This window comes from Canis aureus, chromosome 1, assembly GCF_053574225.1.
Source record: "Canis aureus isolate CA01 chromosome 1, VMU_Caureus_v.1.0, whole genome shotgun sequence".
NCBI classification, from domain to species: Eukaryota; Metazoa; Chordata; class Mammalia; order Carnivora; family Canidae; genus Canis; species Canis aureus.
In genome coordinates this window covers 41,088,253-41,112,140 of record NC_135611.1, presented here as the reverse complement: position 1 = coordinate 41,112,140, position 23,888 = coordinate 41,088,253, and the positions used below count along the sequence as shown (strand labels likewise).

Genomic DNA, 23,888 nt, shown 5'->3' with positions numbered 1-23,888 from the left:
GGAAGCCGCCGGAAAGCGCGAGCGGCGGGGCCAGGCCGGGCCGGCTATGCCTCCCGTGGCCGCGGTTCCCGCCGGCGACCGCGCGCCCGCGGCCTCGGGGGTGCAGCCGGGCCCCGCGGAGGCCGCGCTGTGAGGCGCCAGGGCCTAGTGGCCGCCGCGGCCGCGCCGGAGGGGCCCGGGGCCGGCGCCCGCCCCCCTCGCGCTCTGCGGCCCCGCCTAGGCTCGCCGCCTCAGCCGCCGGCCGCCATGGTCTTCGCCACCCGGGAGGGCGCGGGCTCGGCGCGGCACCGGGCGCTGCGCGGGCTGCTGCTGCTCTGCCTGTGGCTGCCGAGCGGCCGCGCGGCCGCACCGCCCTCCGCGCCGCTGTCCGAGCTGCACGCGCAGCTCTCGGGGGTGGAGCAGCTGCTGGAGGAGTTCCGCCGGCAGCTGCAGCAGGAGCGGCCGCAGGAGGAGCTGGAGCTGGAGCTGCGCGCGGGCGGCGGCCCTCGGGAGGGCTGCCCGGGCCCGGGCGGCGGCGGCGGCGGCGGCGGCTACAGCGCCATGCCGGACGCCATCATCCGCACCAAGGACTCGCTCGCGGCGGGCGCCAGCTTCCTGACGGCGCCGGCGGCCGTGCGGGACTGGCGGCAGTGCCTGGCGGCCTGCTGCTCCGAGCCGCGCTGCTCCGTGGCGGTGGTGGAGCTGCCCCGGCGGCCCGCGCCCCCCGCCGCCGCGCTCGGCTGCTACCTCTTCAACTGCACCGCCCGCGGCCGCAGCGTCTGCAAGTTCGCTCTGCACCGCGGCTACAGCAGCTACAGCCTCAGCCGCGCCCCGGCGGGCGGGCCGCGAGACCTGGGAGCCTCGCCTCCAGAGGGTGAGTGAGCACCGCGCGGGAGGAGGCCGGGGCAGCCCCCGGCAGACCCCGGCAGCCCCCGGCAGCCCCCGGCAGACCCCGGCAGACCCCGGCAGACCCCGGCAGACCGCGGCCGACCCCGGCGCCGTCGGCGGCTGCACCCGGGGGACTGCTCCGGCAGGGCAGCGCGGTGGGAAATGGAACGGAAATAACCGCCTTCCAGGTTATTTCAGGCCGCGGCATCCGGAAGGCTGCCTCTGGTTTCTGTTTGTAGATGGTTTCTGAGAAACCCTAGAAGACGGAGCAGAAGAGGGCACCATGGCCTGCTCCTGGAATTTTTCTGGCCTGGGGGGGAGGGAGGCTGATCTGAGAGGATTTACAGAAATTCGATTTAAAGGAGGGGAAAAGCTCGAAGCAAAAAAAAAAAAAAATTATTTTAGGCTCAGATTTTTTATTAAGTCATGGTTTGTGTCAAGTAACTGCAGGAGCAAAATCTAATTAGATGCCAGATTGCTCACAACACACTCATTGCTTAGCTTGGCTCTCACGACTCCTGATTGCGTGTGCAGTGGCTTTCGTCACACACAAATGGCCAAGGGAAACTTGATGTCGGTTATTTTGAAGTGAGTCCAACTGATTTCCCACGAACTATGGTCCCTTTTGTAAAGACGGAAAGGAGGGGGTTTTCATTTTAGTTGAAAATAAGAAAGCTTAAGGCAAGTCTTCTTTTTTTAAGATTTTATTTGTTTATTTGACAGAGAGAGAGAGAGGGGACACAAGAGGGGTGTGGGGGCAGCATGCAGAGGGAGAGGGAGAAGCAGATTCCCCACTGAGCAGGGAGCCTGAGGTGGGGCTCCATCCCTGGACCCTGGGATCATGACCTGAGCCTGGAATCATGACCAGAGCCGAAGGCAGATGCTCAACAGACTGAGCCACCCAGGCACCCCAGCATGTCTCTTTTTTAAAAGAGTTAATAATGAAAATTTTCATTCTATGGTTTTACTTCCTGCAGATGCTCTGAATGACAGTCGAGGCACAAAAAGAAAATTGTGGCAGTTGGAGATTAAAGCCATGAGGGAATAAAACCTTGATTGGGACCATGTGTGTTTGGCAGAATGTGTTTGATTGCATTCTGTTGCTCTTTGATTTATAATAACAAGAATGTTATAGTAAGATTGGGGGTCGAGGGCAACCTCAGCCACTTTGGAAACCTGGAGCCTCCAAGACCCAAAGGTCCAGAGAGAAGGGTCTGGGAAACCACATCCACAAGGGCCCATCTTCCTACTCATTTCCACCTGAGATAAAGCTCAGGACCCTTGTCAGGGCAGCAGACATCAAAGGTCACCCTGTGACTGCTCAGCCCCAAGGCAGATACTAGGAAGAACCCCAAAGTTTTCTCCCTTAAGGGAAGGCAAGAGATACTTTCACTTGGACCTCCACCAGCATCCCTGAGCCTGCCCCATGACTATTACACACATATCCTTCCTGTTTGCTCAAATGTGGACCAAAAAAATCCCAGCAGCAAAGAACCAAAACCCTTTTCCCTTGTTCTTCCAGCGCATCTGGAAGAAACCAACATTGCCAAAGGAAGTTTTCTTATAAGCTAGGGGAAATCAAAGGAAAATAAACAAGAAAAGAATATTATCAAGGAAATTTAAAAAGAAAAGTTAGGTTTACTAGTAGGAGTTTCTGAGTCTCTTTAATTTTTTTCTTTTTAAAGATTTTATTTATTCATGACATACACAGAGAGGCAGAGATATAGGCAGAGGGAGAAGCTGGCTCCCTACCAGGAGCCTGATGTGAGACCCTGTCCCAGGACCCTGGGATCATGACCTGAGCCAAAGGCAGACATTCAACCACTGAGCCACTCAGGTGCCCCCGAGTCACTTTTCTTCCACTCCCTTCTTTGCTCTTCCCTTCCCTAGGCAATTCAATTATGTAGATGTTAGGGATGAAAATGGGTGTCTATAGGGCTTGGTTCTCATTCTGGAAAACACCGTCATGCTCACACTTCAGATCCCCAGCAACACAGAAACTAAAAGGATGTAGCTCAGACCCTAAGGTGCCCTCATTTGCAGCTAGGACAAAGCTACCTACCCAAATGACCTGTGTTTGCCCTTGCCCAAATGCATAACATCCGAAGCTCTTTATGCCTCTGAAACTTCCTTGTTTTTCCTTCTCTAATTACCTCTTATTTTCCAACTCTTGTGACCATACAGAGTTGGAGGCTAAAGGAGTGTGAATATGGTTTAGAAAAGCTTTTGCAGAGAATTTATCAGGGTCACCTGATGTGAATAAAAATATGATGCAGAAATGGTGAAGGGGCAGGTGGAATGGAATGGCACAAATTTATACCAGAACCCATCAGCCATGTTTGTTGCGGACACTGAGTTTGGTGCTAGGCATTATTACGAGGTCCTTAAGCTCATGAACTCACTCTTCTCACAACAACCAAAGATCTAGGTTCTGTTATAATCCCCAATGTACTGGAAGGTTCTGTGAGAGAAAGTCACCTGCCCAAAGTCTTGCCACACATGAGTTATAGAGCTGTGTCTCACAAGTGTCTCACAGGAAATAAGAAGCACAGACCATTAAATTGTTCATTCATTCTTCTGGCATATTTTTGTAGGAAAGTGATCCATGCTAAAGAAAAAGTAGAAGCAAGAAAATTTACTGTGACAGTATTTATAATGGTGAAAAAAATGGTAAAGTAAGTGTCCAATAGAGGTTAAAAATTAAAATGGCAGCTGTGAAGTTTATGTAGTAACATGGGCGAAACTAGAGTATATGAATAAATATCAATAAATAGAATAAATCAATAAGTTAGGTTAACTCAGGTTGTAAATTTATATTTCCTGTAACTGGAATATACTTTGGGTACCCCCACGTATAATTAGAAATATCCGGGCTGACATCAGAACTGACAGATGTACCATTTTTATCGTCTTAGGCAAGTAAACCTCTGACTCTCCTTTCCTCATGAGTCTGATGCAGATGGGAATACCTACCTCAGAGACTTGTGAAAGTTGAGTGACATTATGGCTCATGAGTACTTAGCCTGGTGTCTAGTACAAAGAAATCACTTAATAAATGGCACCTCATATTATCATCAGCTCACCAAAAATGATAACCAGACTGAGGTTGTGAATAATCCTTTACTGAAATGTTACAATTAAGAACACCCAATGAAAAAAGAAAACCACAAAAACAACCAACCGCATGAATTTTGACAAATGGTAACTAAGCCTATTCCTTAGTCTGGCCCCACTTCTGTGTCCTGACTTCAGGACTCCCTGCTAATTTCTAAACCACCACTCTATCATTTGTGCCCACACAGTACAGATCCAGATTCCAGAACCTCCTCCTTGTCATTCAGGCTCTGTTCACAGCAGTGTGTTATAAATCAGATTAGTTAACAATATTATTCTTATCTGTATAAAATGTCAACTTGTTATGCTTCATCAGAATTGGTATGAGTCTTATTTTCCCTCAGTAGATCTGACCAAGTGTGTTTAGTTTTCAAAAGAAATCAATGTTTCCATAGTATTTAACACTGATGTATTACATTTTTATGATGAAAATTTAAATTTACCTTTATCTTGTTCTTTATTAGCAAGTCAAGTTTTTTAAAAGATTTTTTTTTTTGAGAGTGAGCGAGAGATTGGGGGGGAAGGGGACAGAGGGAGAGAGTGAATCTCAAGCAGCCTCCGTGCTCTGTGTAGACCACCATGCTGGCCTCAGTCTCACAACCCTGAGATCATGACCGGAGCCAAAATCAAGAGTCAGATGTGCAACCAGCTGAGCCACCCAGGCACCCCTTAAAGATTTTATTTTTAGGTAATCCGCACTTCCAACATGAGGCTTGAACTCACAATGGACAACTCTTGATCAAGAGTCCCATGTTGTACCAACTGAGCCAGCCAAGGGCCCCAGCAAGTGAACTATTTTTAAATGATAGCACACTCCTTTCCTCTTGTTGTTGTCACTTGTCTGTCTTTAAGGAGTGTTTCTTAGTAGATAAGCTCTAACTTATTTCAAAATACATTATGCAGCATAATTTGCCCAGATTGGAACAAAAGGAGAAAATATATCTCTTGTTTCAATTACAACAATGATTAATGTAGAGGATATGAGGATTTCACTGTGTTCATAAATCATATCTTAAAGCGTACCTAAAGAAAAATAAATGATTAAAATAATGATTGTTATCCTCTTCCCTGAGTGGCAGGATTAGTTTTGTAATATGTGGGATATTTCAGAATTTGCCTGATTTTTTTCCATCTTAAGTCTTTGAGATTACAACTTTAAGGGCTTAAACATATATTATAGCATTCATTTTTGTTTATATCATATAGGTATATTTTGTTTACTTATAAAAAGTATTTTAAAATAAATTTTCATCCAAATAGTTGCTAACTATAATGTATTACCATGAGTTATAAGTTGCTTTCCAGAATTATAAAGTGGCAAACCATTGTGTGGAAAGCAATGAAACTTCCAGAACAAAAAGAAAGTTCTCTGTAACACTCTGTAAAATGGCTTATTAGTAATGAAATTGTCACCTCTCTCCTTACCTGAAAGAAGCAGAATAAAGACCTGACACTAGGGCTTTGCTCAGAGATGGAAAAGGCAGAACAAATTTCTTCTTAGGCCAGTTGCTTTTATGGCTTATTTAAATCTGTTATTAGTCTTCATTGTTTAAATGACTATAAAAATGGGACTCGCCTTGAAGTGCCTGTGTGGTGCAATCGGTTAGGCATGCAACTCCTGATTTTGGCTCAGGATCTCTGGGTCATGGGATCAAGCCCCTCATCCAATTCTGCCCTTAGCACGGAGTCTGGGTAAAGGCTCTCTTTCCCTCTCCCTTTGAGCCTCCCCCCACTCTCTCTCTTTCTCTCTCTCAAATAGTCTTTTTTTTTTTTTTTTTTTTATTTATGATAGTCACAGAGAGAGAGAGAGAGAGGCAGAGACACAGGCAGAGGGAGAAGCAGGCTCCATGCACCGGGAGCCCGATGTGGGATTCGATCCCGGGTCTCCAGGATCGCGCCCTGGGCCAAAGGCAGGCGCCAAACCGCTGCGCCACCCAGGGATCCCCTCAAATAGTCTTTAACAAAACAACAACAACAAAAAAAAGTGGGACTCATCTTCTCAATAGGCAAATGTAACCATTGGCAATAGCAAGTGTGTTTATTCCCTGTAAACAGGCTCATTAGAAAGTCCTCTCTTTTTGAGGCTACCAACAGCATTCTCTTTTTTTTTTAAATATTTTATTTATTCATGAGATACACAGAGAGAGAGAGAGAGAGGCAGAGACACAGGCAGAGGGAGAAGCAGGCTCCATGCAGAGAGCCTGACATAGGACTCGATCCTGGGTCTCCAGGATCAGGCCCTGGGCTGAAGGCAGTGCTAAACCGCTGAGCCACCTGGGCTGCCCCAACCAACAGCATTCTCATTCAGAAAAGCCACAGCTCTAAGAGCTGCCAGCCCCATACAGAAATTCTCTGTTTCTGGGTATTGGGAGGATCAGTAGATGAGAAGACAGGGCTGGATGAGCAGGTCTCCGAACATCTAAAATGTCATGGTAACTTGTCAAAGGGTTTTTTTTTTTCTTTTTTTGAAGGGTTTTTCTTAAGCAGGGAAATGACCCAATCAGATTAGAATTTCAGAAAAGTAATTTTAGCTAATGTATCAAGAGTGACTATTCTTTGTTGCCTGGGGAGAAATTAATAAGATTGCTGCTAGCCCCAAATCTCAGGCCCTGGGATATTTGGGTTGGCCCTTAGAAGTTTGCTTAGGGCAACTGGGGCTCTGGAGGAAGAGTTTAGTGAGTGCCCCAGCAGCATCATTCAGAGAAAGTTAAGGAAGAACAAGTCCAGGCCAGAATTTGGACAGCTTTGGCACTGGAGAGGGAGGAAATAGTGGATGCCAAAAAGCATATATTACAAGAACTTATAGATTTTTTTTTCCTTGGTTAATATTACTAAGTTTCTTTAAGATATATGTGCATTTGGGTAAGTTTACTAATAAGCTTAAATCAATAAAATATTCACATCTCTTTTCTTAGAAATGTTTTCTGTATACTGCTTTTCCTATCAATCAGAACTGAAGCAGCTACCAGATGAGGATTAGTAGTTAGTGAACATAGTTAGCCTTGAATTATTTAGTACCATTCCAGATCAAAGGTAAATATATACTTGTTTTGCTATTGTCAGAAACTCAGTGTGCCAGGCTCTGTTGTAAAAAGTAGTTGTTAGAGGGACCCTTGGGTGGCTCAGTGGTTGAGCGTCTGCCTTGGGCCCAGGTGTGATCCTGGGGTCCTGGGATCGAGTCCCCCTCTCAGGCTCCCTGTGGGGAGCTGCTTCTCCCTCTGCCTATGTCTCTGCCTCTTTTCCTGCATCTCTCATGAATAAATAAATAAATAAATGTTTTTTTAAAAGTAGTTGTTAGAAACTGAATGTCTTCTATTTTTCTAGATGAAACATTGTATTCCAGAGAATTTCTAAGTGAGCTTTATTTTGTGTGAGTCCAAGAACTTGCTTTAACTTTCCAAATTTAATTTATTTCCTATGCATTGAACACTTTATATCACTTCTATTTTAAAAACTTGAGGATAAAAAAAATCTATATCAGGTGGATTTTTTTAGATGTGTTTCAGAAGTCCTTTTTTGATAAATTCATTTAATCGAATTTTGAACATAAGTTATTTATGAATTAAATAAAAATTTGACTCTAGAGAATAAAGCTACTACTCCAGATTAGCTGGCCTAGTACTCTGTCTTGTACTCACAACCTTATCCTAACTATTAGTACTAGCTGATACGCCACACCTCCTCTTCTACATGTATTATAAATTCCATATTCCTAAATGTTGCTGTTTTGTGTAAAGAGAATACGATGAAAATCAATAAGAAAATAACTTTTAGTTGCTATACATTCTCTTAGTAGTTGTTTGTTGGACTCCATCCATTCTAGCAAACAAGATTCTTTAAACATATCATTAAAAAAATAGTCATCTCTCTTGTGAATTATTGATTTTCTTTCACAGAAAAGGATGAGCCCCCGCTTAGCAAGGCTGGGCAGGATGTGGTCTTGCATCTACCTACAGACGGAGTGGTTTTAGATGGCCGTGAGAGTACAGATGACCACGCCATTGTCCAGTATGAGTGGACACTGCTGCAGGGTGACCCATCAGTGGACATGAAGGTAATTCATGACATCATTGTGATGACTGCAAGTATTTCCATGAGGTGATCTCTCATAATGTTTTTCTACTCCTGTTCCCAAAATATCAGTCAGCTAGCAGAAAAGGTATGACATGGAGAGAGCATAAAACTGATTGTTGAAAAAGTGGTTTATTATATGAATTTACTTTTCTACTGAGTAAACAGTGATTCTGGTCATTTGTTTTGAGCTTACTCTTGTTCTTGCTACTTTTTTTGGCAAAACACTTCAAGGGAAAAGCTTCAGGCTTTGTTTTCATGACTCAGATTATTTCTAAATTTTTCATTTCTTCTTAGTTCAAGGTCCAGGTAGAAAACTTGAAAAATATGAAGGAATATAAAGAGGAAAATAACAATAGAGTAAACAAATTCTTCCCGAGCCAGAAAGCAACCACCTCAGCTAGCAGTGAGGCCTGCTTGAGGTAAATGAGTTAGTAAGGGAGGGGAAGTGTTCTATTTAGGTGCTCCGTACTGATTTTCATCAAGCTTGTTGGGGCTGGAACTGCTACAGATGAGGGAATGAATCACTCTCCCAGTGGCTTCCTACACCCAGGGAGTCTTTAATTGAGCTATTAAAGAGCACGATATTAATTTCAGAAGAACATAATGACTCGACATTTATGTATATTGTGAAATGATCACCACAATAAGTCTAGTTAACATCTGTTACATAACACAGTAATACATTTTCTGTAATGAGAACTTTTTTTTTTTGAGGAAGCCTTTGAAAACTTTTTTTAAAGATTGACTTTCAGCGACTTTCAAATATACAGTATTATTAACTATAGCTACCATGCTTTATATTACATCCCTTGACATTTATTTTATAACTGGAAGTTTGTACCTTTGACCTCACTTTACCCATTCTATCCACCCTTCACACCCTGCCTCTTGCAACTACGCATCTATTTTCTGTATATACGAACTCAAGCTTTTTGTTTAGATTCCACATATAAGTGAGATCATATGGCATTTGTCTTTCTCTGAATTATTTCACTTAGCATAATACCCTCAAGGTCCATCCATGTTGTCACATATGGCAAAATTCCTTTTTATGGCTGAATATATATATATATATATATATATATATATATATATATATACCCCATTTTTCTTTATCCATTCATCCATCAGTGGACATTTAGTTTGTTTCTTTATCTTGGCTATTGTAAGTAACACTGCAATGAACATGGGGAGTGCATATATCTTTTCAATTTAGTGTTTTGTTTTCTTTAAATAAATATTGAGAAATGGAACCGAGGGATCGACTCAGGATATCTTGAGTTGTGAGGCAAGTGACTTTTTAATTAACTCTGTCAGGATCCTTCCTAGCCAGGAGTATTTCCTGGCTTACCCAGATAAGCCATCCAAGCTACTTTAGTTAGAGAAAGTGGAAAAAGTGTATTGGTCTGCTGGGGCTGCCATAACAAAATACCACAGACTGGATGGCTTAACCAACAGAAAGTTCTCACTGTTCTGGAGGCTGAAGTCCAAGATAAAAGTGTCAGCAGGGCTGGTTTCTTCTAAGTCCTCAAGGTTGACTGTCAACTACTTCCTGTGTCTTCACACAGTCTTCTCTGTGGGAAAGCACCGACTGACATTCTTTTGGAACAAAAACAATAATCAACTAGTCATTCAAGACTGACTTAAGTCCATTATTAACTGAAAGATTATATAGTCTTAGAATTGTTTGGACCCTTGATCAGCATCTTACCCAGCCCACATCCATCTAGGAGCCCCTTTCAGCCCATTCCTTCCAGTGGTCATCCACTCTCTGCCTGGTATTTCCAGGGATGAAAGCTTACTTCTTCACATTATGTCCTGTGATAGCAGCTTTAATTATTAGGCCAACAGGATGTGCCTCCTATTACTTCTGTGCACTGATGCTACTAGATCTTCTCTTTGGAAAAGCACTGAACACCTTTTTATTCGGTGTATCAGCCACTTAAGTTTTTTTGGGGGAAAAAAGAATATCAACCACTTGGAATACTCTTCTCAGAACGTAGCACTCCCAGTCTTTCAGATATTCCTTGTAAATTGATTTTCAGAGAGTCCCATCTACCATCTAGCCTCTTCTGGATTTTTTCAGATTCTTGTAGGCCCTTCTTAAAATCTGACACCCTTATGAACCCCATATGTAAACTGTGGTTCTTCCTGATACAGACTATCACCTCCTGTGATCCAGACATTATCTTTACTTCTATTAATGAAGCTTAATTTACATAAACTATTTTAGTGGCTGCTTCACACAAGGGATTCATGTTGAGTTTTCCATTAGCAGGATTACCTAAAACCAGCTTATCTGCACAGACTGCTGTCCTGATGGCCTCCCCACCTGTTTGTGTAATTGATTTATTAAACCTGAATGCAGGACCTTATGTTTAGCCTTTTTACATCTTAGCCTTTTGGTTTTCATCTATAACAGAAATAATTTTGAACTTTGAGTGTCATCTAGTATATTTATCATTCTTTGATGCATTGTGTCAGCTGCAAAATTAATATATCTTTATTGAATCTTTGAGAACTAAGGTTGATCAAGAAAGGTATATGGACAAGCCATTGATCATACCACTAGAGAGCTCCCTTGAGATGGATGCTGACTGGTAATTGGCACTTCTGGGACATATTTGTTCAAGCAGCTATAAATCTGCCTCTATTAATCATCTAGGTTTGTGTATTTGCTACTAAAAGCTTTATTCTGTAAGCAATGAATTACATATATGAGTGCCAAATAAAAATGATGCTGATGATTCAGTATTTAATTTATTGAAGATATTTATAAAGCAGTAAAAAAATTAGGCATTTCTTTCTTTTTTTTTTTTTTTTTTTTTAAATTAGGCATTTCTTATGGGCTTTTAGGGCTGACTGCTCTGCATCAAGACGGAAATGTGGCTCAATTCCCCAGCCAAGTGTATTATGTGCTGGCAAATAGATCTAAAGTTATACAGCCATAATCCAAATAGCAAAGTCTGCAATAAGAGAGCCATTTGCTACCAACCTGTAGACTGCCTTATAATGATGTACATTCATGAATGCCACCAAAAGTAAACTGTCATCCTACTATGACTTCATCATAAAACTGTCATTGATGGAGTCACCCACTCAGTGTCAGGCAGTTTAGACCTATCTGTAATCTTCAGAACAACTTCACAAGCAGGCACATCCCTATCTTGTGGATTAAAATTGTAATAAAAAAAATCATTAGGGCAGCTCTGGTGGCACAGCGGTTTAGCGCCGCCTGCAGCCCAGGGCGTGATCCTGGAGACCCTGGATTGAGTCCCATGTCAGGCTCTCTGTATGGTGTCTGCTTCTCCCTCTGCCTGTGTCTCTGCCTCTCTCTCTCTCTCTCTCTCTCTCTCTCTGTCTCTATGAATAAATAAAATCTTTTAAGAAAAATCATTAAAGACTTTGAAGTGGCAAGAGATTACTGAGTACCTGTCAATGAAATGCTGGGGTGTGAAGCGGGTCCTTCAAGGTTAGCATTGTAGAGGTTAGATTGTAGAAAACAGATAATGATGCAAATGATTCTTGCCCATAGAAATGCAAATATGTTTTTTCATATAGAGATGCAACTGATTTCTGCCCCTTGGAAAAGTGGATTTCAAACATGACATTTTAACGCGCATAAGTATTAATCTATGAATACATTCAATTTGGTGCCTAATAGTACTAACAGCAAACTTGTTTCAGCTTTGCATCTCCAGCAACTTCATTTATGTATTCATAGTTACTTATAACTGTCTGTTCTTCAGATTCTCATTTGTTGGTGTTCTTCTTTAAAGATTTTATTTTTATTTATGAGAGAGCGAGCATAGGCGGAGGAACAAAGGGAGAGGGGCAAGCAGATTCCTCTTTGAGTCCACAGCCCAATGCAGGGCTCCATCCCAGGACCCTGAGATCATGATATGTGCTGAAATCAAGAGTCCGATGCTTAACCAACTGAGCCCCCAAAGTACTCCTCAGATTCTCCTTTGAATCTATGGGATGCCTTATTGGTTTTCTCTCTATAAAATGAGTTAAATAAAATCTTTGGTGCATGTTCATATTAGATTTGTGTGACAGTCATAGTTTTAACATTTTGAGAATTGTCCTTTAATAGTAATTAATATCCTTCAGGGGTCATCTCATCCCTTTCACCTGGGCAGCCTGATTTTACACCCCAAATTTTTTTTAAGTTTATTTATGTTATTTATTAATCTCTACACTCAACATGGGGCTCGAACTCACCATCCTGAGATCCAGAAGAGTTGGTGTTCTTCTGACTGAGCCAGCCAGGCATCCCTACACCCCCAAATTTCTGAGAGGAAAATTAGGACTCTCAAGTCAGAGTTTTTTGTTTTGTTTTGTTTTGTTTTGTTTTGTTTCCCCTTCTGAGAATGGGATCCAGCTGACTGGAATGTTAATACAGTCCTCCCTCAAGCTGCAAAATAGGATTACTTGGAAGGTTGTTGGGAATAGGTAAAGAGCAGTTATAGGCTATCATAGCAGAGCAATTAAGTTAAAACCCAATGTGGGATCCATTTATTTTTATGTCCCTTGACCATCTGCACCCCTCAGGGGCACTCACTGGTCAGGCTTTCCCCTGAGTGCCCCCTTATAAGTCCTCCTCTCTCCTTGCCTCATCTCCTCTGTTCTCCACCATCTACACAGACTCCTACCTCCATTTCTCATGCCTGTAATAAAAGAGTAGGCCTCCCTTTGTCCTGAAATACTTTAAAACCAGGAATGCCTGGGTAGTTCAGCAGTTGAGCATCTGCCTTTGGCTCAGGGCATGATCCCGAATCAGGCTCCCTGCATGGAGCCTGCTTTTCCTTCTGCCTGTACGCCTGTCTCTCTCTCTGTGTCTCTCATGATTAATAAATAAAATCTTTAAAAAAAAAAAACCCTTTAAAACCGAGACAGGACTACCTTTTCACATCCAAAAGACCCATTCAGGTATTCAGAAAACGACAAAAACCAATTAGGTCCTCACTCTTAAGAGAAATTATTTCTACCGACTTCATTATGATAAAACTGATAGCTAGGTATATTTAGTACTTAGTGTGTATTCAGTACTATACTAATCATTCATGTTAACTAAATATATGAGAAAGGTCATGTTCCTGCCTTGTCTTCTTCCTTTATGAAAAAAAGAATAGGAGAAATGATTGGTCAGAACCAAGAGTCTACCCACTAGACTTTAAAGTTATATATTTTCTGTCCTTGAACAGGATGTTCTACATCCATTAACTGAATATTAATCTATAATACAAAATGCAAATGCAAAAAGATACATTTTCTTAAATTCAAAAAGACATTTTTCAGGCAGCCTATTAAATGACATCGAGTTCCACAATTAGTCAACATAATACATTTAAATCTGAAGTCAGAATGTAAAATCTGACATTTAGGAACAGGATACAGAGTACAAGGTTGTCCAAGAGATTTGGAATCCATAAATCCAAAGATTTACTTATATTCATCAGATGTGGAAAAAAAATTTTTTTTAAAGATTTATTTATTTACTCATGAAAGAGAGAAAAGCAGAGACACAGGCAGAGGGAAAAACAGGCTTCATGCAGGGATCCTGGGTCTCCAGGATCGCGCCCTGGCCTGAAGGCGGCGCCAAACCACTGAGCCACCCGGGCTGCCTGGAAAAAAATATTTTTAAAGATTTTCTTTCTTTTAGAGAGGAGCATGCATGCATGCACCTGAGCACAAGCAGGGGGAGAGGCAGAGCGAGAGGGAGAGAGAATCTTGAACAGACTTAGTGCTGAGTATGGAGCCTAAAGTGGACTCAATCCCACACCTGAGATTGTGACCTGATCTGAAACCAAGAGTTGGAAGCTTAACAAATGAGCCATCTAGCATCTCCAGTGTGGAAAATATTTTTAACTAAATGATTTTAAAATAACATATGTAATGGAAGTTTACTAAAGAATGGATATTGTTGGGGCACTTGGGTGGTTCAGTCAGTTAAGTGTCTGCCTTTGGGTCAGGTCATGATCTATCTCAGGGTTCTGGGATGGAGCCCTGCATCAGGCTCCCTGCTCAGTGGGGAGCCTCCCTCTCACTCTGCCCCTTTCCCTGGCTCATGCTCTTTCTCTCTCAAATATATAAATAAGATCTTTTTTAAAAAAGGAATAGGGGCACCTGGGTGGCTCAGTGGTTGAATGTCTGCCTTCCACTCAGGTCGTGATCCTGCAGTCCTAGGATGGAGTCCCGCATCAGGCTCCCTGTAGGGAGCCTGCTTCTTCCTCTGCCTATGTCTCTGCCTCTCTCTCGCTGTGTCTCTCATGAATAAATAAATAAAATCTTTTTTAAAAAAATAAAAAAGGAATAGATATTGTTTACACCAGTAATTTCATTATGAAATTAAAACCAATTTCACACTGGCTTGCCTGCTGTACATAATTAGTTTTTAAAATAGATATATTATCATCTAAATTGGGGTCTGCTGGAAGTGAGAAGGGGTGGTATTCCAAATTACCCCCAGGACCACTGAGAAAACATGGAGCAAATCAGAACATGGGTGCTTCTTGATAAAACCTAAGTTTTACTGGATGGTCTCTGGGGTTTCCCTGTTAGTCTCCTTTTAAACAACCTCACCAAAAAATAAAAATGGTATTTTATAGGAGCACCTGGGTAGCTTACTCAGTTAAGTCTCTGACTCTTGATCTCAGCTTCCGTCATGATCTCAGGGTCGTGAGATTGATCCCCATATCAGGCTCCACACTCAGCTGGGAGCCTGCCAGAGATTCTCTCTCTCCCTCTGCCCCTCCCCTGGCTCTCTCCTTCTCTCTCTCTCAAACAAATAAATCTTCTTAAAAAATAGTATTTTATAATTCAGCATTAGAGAAGAGGTTTCTGGGAAGGGAACATAAATAGAAACAAGAATTGACCTTTTTCTGATAGGGCAAGAGAGCACAAAATAACTGTTGAATTTCAAATTGCATTCTCTCCTGCAATAGGAGCCATTTTATCACTTATTCCTCCTCAATCAGATTTCCTGGGACATAATTTAGGTCGATACTGAAAATGCTCACAAAAGGAACGAATCATTACATGGCGAGGAGAGGATTTAAAAAACTGTAAATAAATAAGTAAAAAAATTTATACATGAGAGGCACAGAGAGAGAGAGAGGCAGAGACACAGGCAGAGAGAGAAGCAGGCTCCATGCAGGGAGCCCGACGCGGGACTCGATCCTGGGTCTCCAGGATCAGGCCCTGGGCCGAAGGCGGCGCTAAACCGCTGAGCCACCCAGGCTGCCCTGGGTGGGTATTTTAAAAAAAATTTTAAAAATAAAAATAAAAATAAAAACCCATTGAAAGACTTGATAAAAATTTAGTGAGCAGAATTTTCAAGGAAGTCTGCAGTTATTTAACCAAGACACAAGATTCCAGAGAATCTACCACAGTCTTTAAATTAAGCAGTAACTCTCTGTCGTCTTCTGTTTTCTACACATCTTCATCGATAACAGACCAAAGAAATACATAAAATCAATAATATCACAACAGAATTTGTAACAATAATGAAAGATTTCAGTAGAAATATTTTCAGTGAGGAAAGGAATGAGCTGAAGAGAGGTTTCACTGCCCCAGGGGCCCTGTGTCCCATCTCTCCTTCCTCTAACCCTCCTTCCTCTATTCCTTTCATGATAATTTTTCCCTTTCTCTCCCAAAGCTTAGAACTGTGCTTATACTTACTAGGATTCTAATAATACTTACTAATTAATTGAATCTTTTTTTAAGAAAAGTAATTCTAAGGAAATGTTGAAAAATAATCTCCCCAGTGGAAAAGAAAGTACATAATTCATGAAAAATAAATCTGGGTAAATTGAGTTAGGTAAGATCTATGCCAGTAAGGGGAGAAGCTTTAAAGTTCTTTTTCAGGGCAGCCCCGGTGGTGCAGCGGTTTAGCGCCGCCTGCAGCCAAAGGTGTGATCCTGGAGACCCTGAATCGAGTCCCACGTCGCGCTCCCTGCATGGAGCCTGCTTCTCCCTCTGCCTGTGTCTCTGCCTCTCTCTCTCTCTGTGCGTGTGTCTCTACGAATAAATAAATAAAATCTTAAAAAAAAAAGTTCTTGGGATCCCTGGGTGGCGCAGCGGTTTAGCGCCTGCCTTTGGCCCAGGGCGCGATCCTGGAGACCCGGGATCGAATCCCACATCGGGCTCTCGGTGCATGGAGCCTGCTTCTCCCTCTGCCTATGTCTCTGCCTCTCTCTCTCTCTCTCTGTGACTATCATAAATAAATAAAAATAAAAATAAATGTTTTCAAAAAAAAAAAAAAAAGTTCTTTGTTCAGAAACAAACACACAACTTCTCAGACAATAAATTGACAGGGGATCCCTGGGTGGCGCAGCGGTTTGGCGCCTGCCTTTGGCCCAGGGCACGATCCTGGAGACCCGGGATCGAATCCCACATCAGGCTCCCGGTGCATGGAGCCTGCTTCTCCCTCTGCCTGTGTCTCTGCCTCTCTCTCTCTCTCTCTCTCTGTGACTATCATAAATAAATAAAAAAATTAAAAAAAAATAATAAAATAAAAAAAAATAAATAAATTGACAGCACAACAGGCTTCCAGAATCACAGAAATCAGCAGCGAATCTGTGCTTCCGGTCAAATGGAGTTTGGACCTGATTTACTGTATCTACATTTTGTAGACCATTACAGCTGGCCAGTCTGTATGTAAACTGTGTCTGGGTTCTTTCTAAGAAATGGCTCTTGGAATAAGAACCTTGGAAGGTTTTACTCTGCTGACTGAGAGGTAGGATTCTGGAATGGCTGTGTGTGTGGAATTTGGAATCAAAAGATCTGGATTTGAACCTAGTTTTGCCAATTCCCTAGCAAGGCAAACTTGGGGAAATTACTTCATTCTTTTTTTTTTTTTTTTATAAATTTGACCTTTATTTTATTTGTTTTAGATTTTTATTTATTTATTTATTCATGAGAGACACACAGAGGGACAGGCAGAGAGACAGGCAGAGGGAGAAGCAGGCTCCATGCAGGGAGCCCGACGTGGGACTCGATCCCAGGTCTCCAGGATCAGGCCCTGGACCAAAGGTGGCGCCAAACCACTGAGCCACCCAGGCTGCCCTACTTCATTCTTTAAGCCTTAGCTTCCCTCAATTGTAAAGAGGATAGTATCACCCAATAGAGTTTCAGTAACAGGCCAAAGTGGGAAAATACAAATAGAGCGCTTAGCGTACTACAGAGCACGAAATGAGCACTCCAGGAGAGGTAACTATTACGGTTAGTTCTAAACATCTTAGGATGTAAGTATTGGTCTCTTGTGACCAATAGTTTAACTGAACTACAAATAGAAGAGATATACTCACTTGTATATATAAAAAAAATTATGAGGGCCTCTTAAATCAAGGAGCAAGGAAGTAAGGCACTGTGCAAAATTTGTAGGATATATTGCCCTCAAGTAGCTTGACACCTGGTAGGGAGATGAGATGTGCACCTAAATAACAATCATACCAACTAGAAAGTGGTAAGCCTATAAAAGAATGTAGATAAAGTGCTACTAGAATTCAGAAAAGGAGAGACTATAATCTGGTTGAGGGAAGTCTTCTTCCAGTTGGTGGCCCTGTGGTACATGTCTCTGTAATCTTAATATTCTGACAAATAGGACTTATAAAATTATATTGACTTGAACATTTCACATTGAAAAGATCCACATTCTATAGTGCAAAAATTTTGGACATGTCTGAGAGCATTCAAATTCAAGGTGTGTTCTCTGAGTATGGTGACCTAGGGCCATAAAATCAGAATCCATTTAAAATGAGAATCAGGTTTGACTTGCCCAGAGGACAGTTGGACATTTGCCTGGTGGTCTGTATAGTAACATATTTTTACTTTCCTAAGAAATACTACAGAGGGGCGCCTGAGTGGCTCAGTCTGTGAAGCATCTGCTTTCAGCTCAGGTCATGATCCCAGGGTCCCAGAATAGAGCCCTATATCAGGCCCCCTGCTGGATGGGGATCTGCTTCTCCCTCTACCCCTCCCCCTGCCTGTGCTCACGCATGCTCTCTCTCTCTCTCTCTCTTTCTGTCTCTCAAATAAATAAATGAAATCTTTTTTTGAAAGAAAGAAGAAAGAAGAAAGAAAGAAAGAGAAAGAAAGAAGAAAGAAAGAAAGAAAGAAAGAAAGAAAGAAAGAAAGAAAGAAAGAAAGGAGGGAGGAAGGAAGGAAGGAAAAGAGAAAAGAAAAGAAAAGAAAAGATAAAAGAGAGTGCTTGGCCAGTTCAGTTGGTAAAGCATCAACTCTTGATCTTGGAGTTTTAAGTTCGAACTTACTTGGATGTAGAGATTACTTTAAGAAAAGAAAAAAGAAGGGCACCTGGGTGGCTCAGTTGGTTGAGCGTTCTACTCTTGGATTTGTTTGTTATTTTTTTTTTTTTTTTAGATTTTTGTTTATTTATTCATGAGAGACACACACACACACAGAGAGAGAGAGGCAGAGACACAGGCAGAGGGAGAAGCAGGCTCCTTGGAGGGAGCCTGATGTGGGACTCGATTCCAGGTCTCTAGGATCACACCCTGGGCTGAAGGCGGTGCTAAACCACTGAGCCACTGGAGCTGCCCTCTAACTCTTGGTTTTGGCTCAGGTTGTAATCTCAGGGTCATGAGATCAAGCCTTGTGTCAGGCTCCTCACTCAGTGCAGTCGGCTTGAGAGATTCTCTTTACTTCCCCCTCCTCCTCTGTACCTTCTGTCTCACTCGTGTTCTTTCTGTCTCTCTCTCTCTCTAAAATAAAGAATATAAAAATAATACAGAGAGATCTTGTGTTCACTTTATCCATTTACCCACATCTTGCCAACCCAATGGATATTGATCTTCGATCTTCCTCTGTTTAGGAAGGAGAGAAGGGCAGTAGGAGAAGAAACAAGACAGAAGCAGTACTAATCTTTTGTTTGTAGAAACTCTGCATTATGGCCAGGTATCAAAGAAATTGGCTCACGTTCTCAGGGAATGTTGTTCTGCTCTTTGTGGGAACAATGAGAACTTTTGTCTGATTCTCTTTCTCCCTTTTCCTATTTTTTATCCTGGCACTTAGGAAATGTTTGTAAAATACTTTAAATCCTTCCCAATGTCCGGGCAGCCCAGGTGGCTCAGCAGTTTAGCGCTGCCTTCAGCCCAGGGTGTGATACTGGAGTCCCGGGATTGAGTCCCACGTTGGGCTCCCTGCATGGAACCTGCTTCTCCCTCTGCCTGTGTCTCTGCCTCTCTCTCTCTCTCTCTCTCTCTCTCTCTCTCTTTCTGTATCTCTCATGAATAAATAAATAAAATCTTAAAAAAAAAAAAAAAACTTTAAATCCTTTCCAATGTCATATAAACATGAGAAGATGTCTGGAAGGATCACCTGGGTACTTGAAGGAAAAACATCCATCTTACTGTTCTAAATATTCTAAATATCTGATTTCTAAGAAAGATACCCCTTGTTAGCTAAACGAATAAAAAGGAAGGAATATTAATCTGAAGAGATCTAAATTGAAGCTCACCCAAGACTTTGAAGGTTATTACCATGGTCTGGATCTGGATCAGTGTTTCCTACATCAGAAAGGAGGTGCCTATGAAGGCAGAAAGAGGCATCCAAAGCCTGGGTGGGTGATTGGCCCCTTAGACAGGGGATGTTCTGTCTTTCAGCCCCAGCATTGAAAAGAAGCCCCCCAAACAAACCACAGGTCCTCAGAGTTTCAGTTTGACACTAGTGTGTTAAATGTTGACACCCAGAGAGCTCGGGCACAGGCCTGGATAATACTGTCCACATAGATGGCCCATCTAGATCTCTTGCCTCAGGGCTTCCCTGGACTCTTAAAATGTCTATTAACTTCACCTCCACCTCACTCCTATGGCCCCATTCAGGGTCACCGTGACCTCACCAATCTCATTCTGTTCAATCCTATGGTCTATCCTCTCCTCTCATGTACCTGGGCAGCAAAGCCCTCAGCTTTGGCTTTCTGCAGTCTTAGGCCTTGTCTGCATTGAGGCTGACCAGCTCGGACAGAGTTGCTTTCCCTTGTAGGACCTTATTCAAGGCCACAGGGCTTGGTGTAGTCTTTATCTGCCACCATGTACCCATGTGTCCCAAGAAGCCAGTGGTCTTACCTATTACACAGCTGCCATCTAGCAAAGCCTGCCTGATTCTGAGCCAGAGCTAGAGAGAGTGAGAGTCTACCACCTGCACCAGCCTTACCAGCTCCCACCCCTTGTAGTCACTTGCTCCTCTTGGCTCAGCTTCACACTCTGCAGCCATGGGGAGAAGTCATAACTGCTCCTTACCTTGCAATAATGTAGGCAGAGATGGAAGGGAAAGTTTCCAGAAGAAAGGGTCAAATCATACTGGAGTGCAGGTCCCTTGACCACTGCAGTGACTCTGGCTAGAGACAGGGCGGGATCAGAGCAGGGTGGTGATGGTGACAGTGGACATGATGAGAAGCAGTTAAATTCCGGACTTTTTAAAATATTTTATTTATTGGAACACCTGGGTGGCTCAGCAGTTGAGTGTCTGCCTTTGGCTCAGGGCATGGTCCCAGGGTCCTGGGATCAAATCCCACACCAGGCTTCCTGTATGGAGCCTGCTTCTTCCTCTGCCTGTGTCTCTGCCTCTCTTTCTTTCTGTGTCTTCCATGAATAAATAAATAAAATCCTTAAAAAAAATAAAAGATTTTATTTATTTATTTATTTATTTAGAGAGCTTGTAAGTGGGTAGAGGGGCAGAGGGAGAGGGAGAGAGAGAACCTTAAGCAGACTGCAGTGGGTGCAAACCCCTTCATGGGGCTCAATCCCATGACCCTGAGGTTACAACCTGAGCCAAAACCAAGAGTCAGATGCCCAACCGACTGAGCCACCCAGGACCCCTGTGTGTGTTTTTAAAGTAGAGCCAATAGAATCTCCATCGATTGCATATGGAATGTGAAAGACAGCAGGAGTTCAATATGACCCTGTTGTCCCAAGCCACAGGTCTTGTCTCATTTTAAATCTTACTCATCTGACACTCTGATGTTCTGAATGTTCTCAGACATTGATGCACCCTTTTGTTTCTGAGTATCGTTTGCTCATTCCAGACTTTGCAATGATCTTATCATCTCCAGCTCTCTCTCTGCTTGCCCCTCAGGTAATGTTTTTATTCTCACAGAAGTGACTTTTCATGTCACAATGTGGCAGTGAAAACTGTTCAACATCTCTTTGAAATACACCACCAAGGACTGGTGGCCTTGTTTGCCACCTGTCCACCTTACATCTTTTACAGGGAGAGTGATAGGACATCCATCACCTGGAGGTCTTTATTCTGTGACCATCTCAGTGAGTGGTAGTCACAGTATTGAGATTTCATTTCCCTGTCTATAAAAACAGGGTGATTCAGCTTGAGGTGAGAACTAACCAGTGAAGATAATGGATATATTTAAGCATTTCCTATGTTTCAAGCTCTTTTGATATTTAAAAATTAAAATAAAATTGTATTTTATATTTATAATTTCTATATAAGCCCTATATTAAGTTCTTTTTACATCATTATCTCATTTGATCCTTAAAAGGTAGGTGCCATTATTACTTCCATTTCACAGATAAAGAAACAGGCTTTACTAGGGTTAAGTGAATTGTTCAAGGTCACACAGCTGGCACATGGTGGAGCTGGCATTCTAGCCCAGCTCTGTTGGATGCAAGACCCCGCTGTTAACCACTTTGCTCATGTTTCTTCCAGTGTTACTGCATATCACCTGTATGTGCCTGTTGTGTGCAGATTCCCAGATCCCACTCTCACACCCTCTGACTCAGGCTGGGCTGGGAAATCTGAAGTTAATAGCAGCTCTAGGTGATTGATGGCCGAAAGCAGCCTAAATTTGGCAATCACTGTATCTTCTTATATTGCCTCTGAGTGATTGTAACACGTTCCACTTGTGTGTATATGTTGTCCGGACAATGCTGCTAAGCCAAGGTTATGTGTAGGAATCTAAATTCTAGGATTATGTGAATACAAACAAGCAGCTGATAGTTCTAACAGGGCAACAACTGTCTGTACTTTCAAGTCCGTGAATGCATCATTGTAATAAACCATGTATTGCTCAGAATTCATTTGTAGACCATATCCAGACCAGTTCATTTAAGCACAAAGGGATATTTCCTGGAAAAATAGGATATTAAACCATTGTAGTATCTGGGAAGGCTGAAAAATATAATAGTTGGATTGAGCATCCAAAAGTGACTCCCCAGATCACAAGGTAAACAGCCTCAGAAGCTATTGCTCTGATCAGGAGGCTGCTTGAAAAGTGGCATGAGGAGAGTAGAGGATCCAAATGGGGCCCTGGGTTTAGGAAGTGAGCAGAAGTGAAGTCCATGAGAGTGATCAGCAAGGAATACCTGGGGGAACTCGAACACAGAAACAGAAACCAGGGAAGTCAGGAGTTCCAAAACCAAGAGTGGCCAACATTATAAAATACAGTAAGAGGGCCAGAGGAGGGGGAGCTGGCAGGCAGTGAGTCTAACAAGTATTGTTGACCTTGATGACCTGGTGACCTTTGCTAGATCAGTTAGTGAGTTTTACCAGCAGTTTCAGGGGAATGGTAAGGAAAGAAATCAGATGGGTGGGATAAAAAAATTAATAGAAAATGAGCAAATGGAAGCAGCACATGCAGAATGAACAAAGTTTTGAAAAGGTAAGTTGAAATGGAAAAGAGATAAGATTGTATGTCTGGAGATGGTCTTGGAGTGTAGGGTTTTTTATTTCCTGTGGTTTTGTTTGTTTTTAGGTCAAGAGAAACTTGAGCATAGTGATAACAGAGCCATTTGAAAGAGAAATTACTTGATAGGCCAGTGTTCTGAAGGTCATAGAGGGAAGGGGTCAAGGCCTAGATGGAGGATTGGCCTGGAGTACATCTTATGGCCAGGGGAAAGGAGGTGATGACAGGTATGGGTCTAGGTGCTTTCCCAGCATGAGGTGGGTGTGGAAGCCATAGATATGGCCATAATTATGGTCCTCATTTTCTTCTCAGAGTAGATGAGATCACCTGCTGGGAAGGAAGGAATCAAATACTGAGTGTGGAGCTTGGAGGAGTTACAGGTTTAGAACAGCAGCTGCTAAGGACAAATGAAGGCTTGTCAGTTAAGGATATTGCCAGCCCAGATAAAACTGAGAATTGTGAATTCAAAGTGGAACAGCCTGCCAAAATAGTGTATGATTTAATATTTTACATCCTTGGACCAGGAGTGGAGAGGCAACTCATGGGACTACTCCAAGGATAATGTTGATTTCCAGTTCAGGATGATGATGGACTCCATGCCTCAGATCTCTTACCTAAATGTGCTGTTTCCTGTTTGGGTGTCAGGTACCTCAGTCAGGAACCCTGAAGCTGTCCCACTTACAGGAAGGAACATACACCTTTCAGCTCACTGTAATGGACACTGCTGGGCAGAGAAGCTCCGACAACGTCTCAGTGACGGTGCTTCCCATGGCGTTCTCCACGGGAGGTGAGAGGAAAGTCCTTCCCTTGCATTCATGGTGGCTGACAGAAACCAACTAGTTACAGAATGGTTGGCATTTAATATTCTGAATGCACTCCTTGGGCTCTTCCATTCTTTTTGTTTTTAAGCAGGCTCCATGCCCAGCATGGAGCTCAACACTGGGCTTGAACTCACACCGAGAGCAAGACCTGAGCTAAGATCAAGAGTCGGTCACTTAAACAACTGAGCCACCCAAGCGCCCCTCTTCCTTTCTGTCTTTGGTCATGGTTGAATAAGAATCTTTTCTAAAAATATGAAAATATAGGCTCCATTACACTTTGGACTTAGTGGCACTGCTGAATTGGGATGGAGGAGAGCTCCAGGGGATGAGATGATAGATTATGAGATAATAGG

General features: G+C 42.7%; 1 protein-coding gene across 3 annotated transcripts in view; it reads left to right on the top strand.

Annotated features, from left to right (window-relative positions):
* Positions 1-207: 207 nt before the first annotated feature.
* LRP11 (LDL receptor related protein 11) overlaps positions 208-23,888 on the top strand; it is a 49,605-nt gene continuing 25,924 nt past the window's right edge. For all 3 annotated transcript variants that reach the window (XM_077896538.1, XM_077896529.1, XM_077896548.1), the window contains exons 1-3: positions 208-853; positions 7,878-8,035; positions 23,360-23,501. In XM_077896538.1, the coding sequence (XP_077752664.1) occupies positions 247-853; positions 7,878-8,035; positions 23,360-23,501 (907 nt within the window). In that variant the 5' untranslated portion in view covers positions 208-246. The remainder of the gene's footprint in view (positions 854-7,877; positions 8,036-23,359; positions 23,502-23,888) is intronic.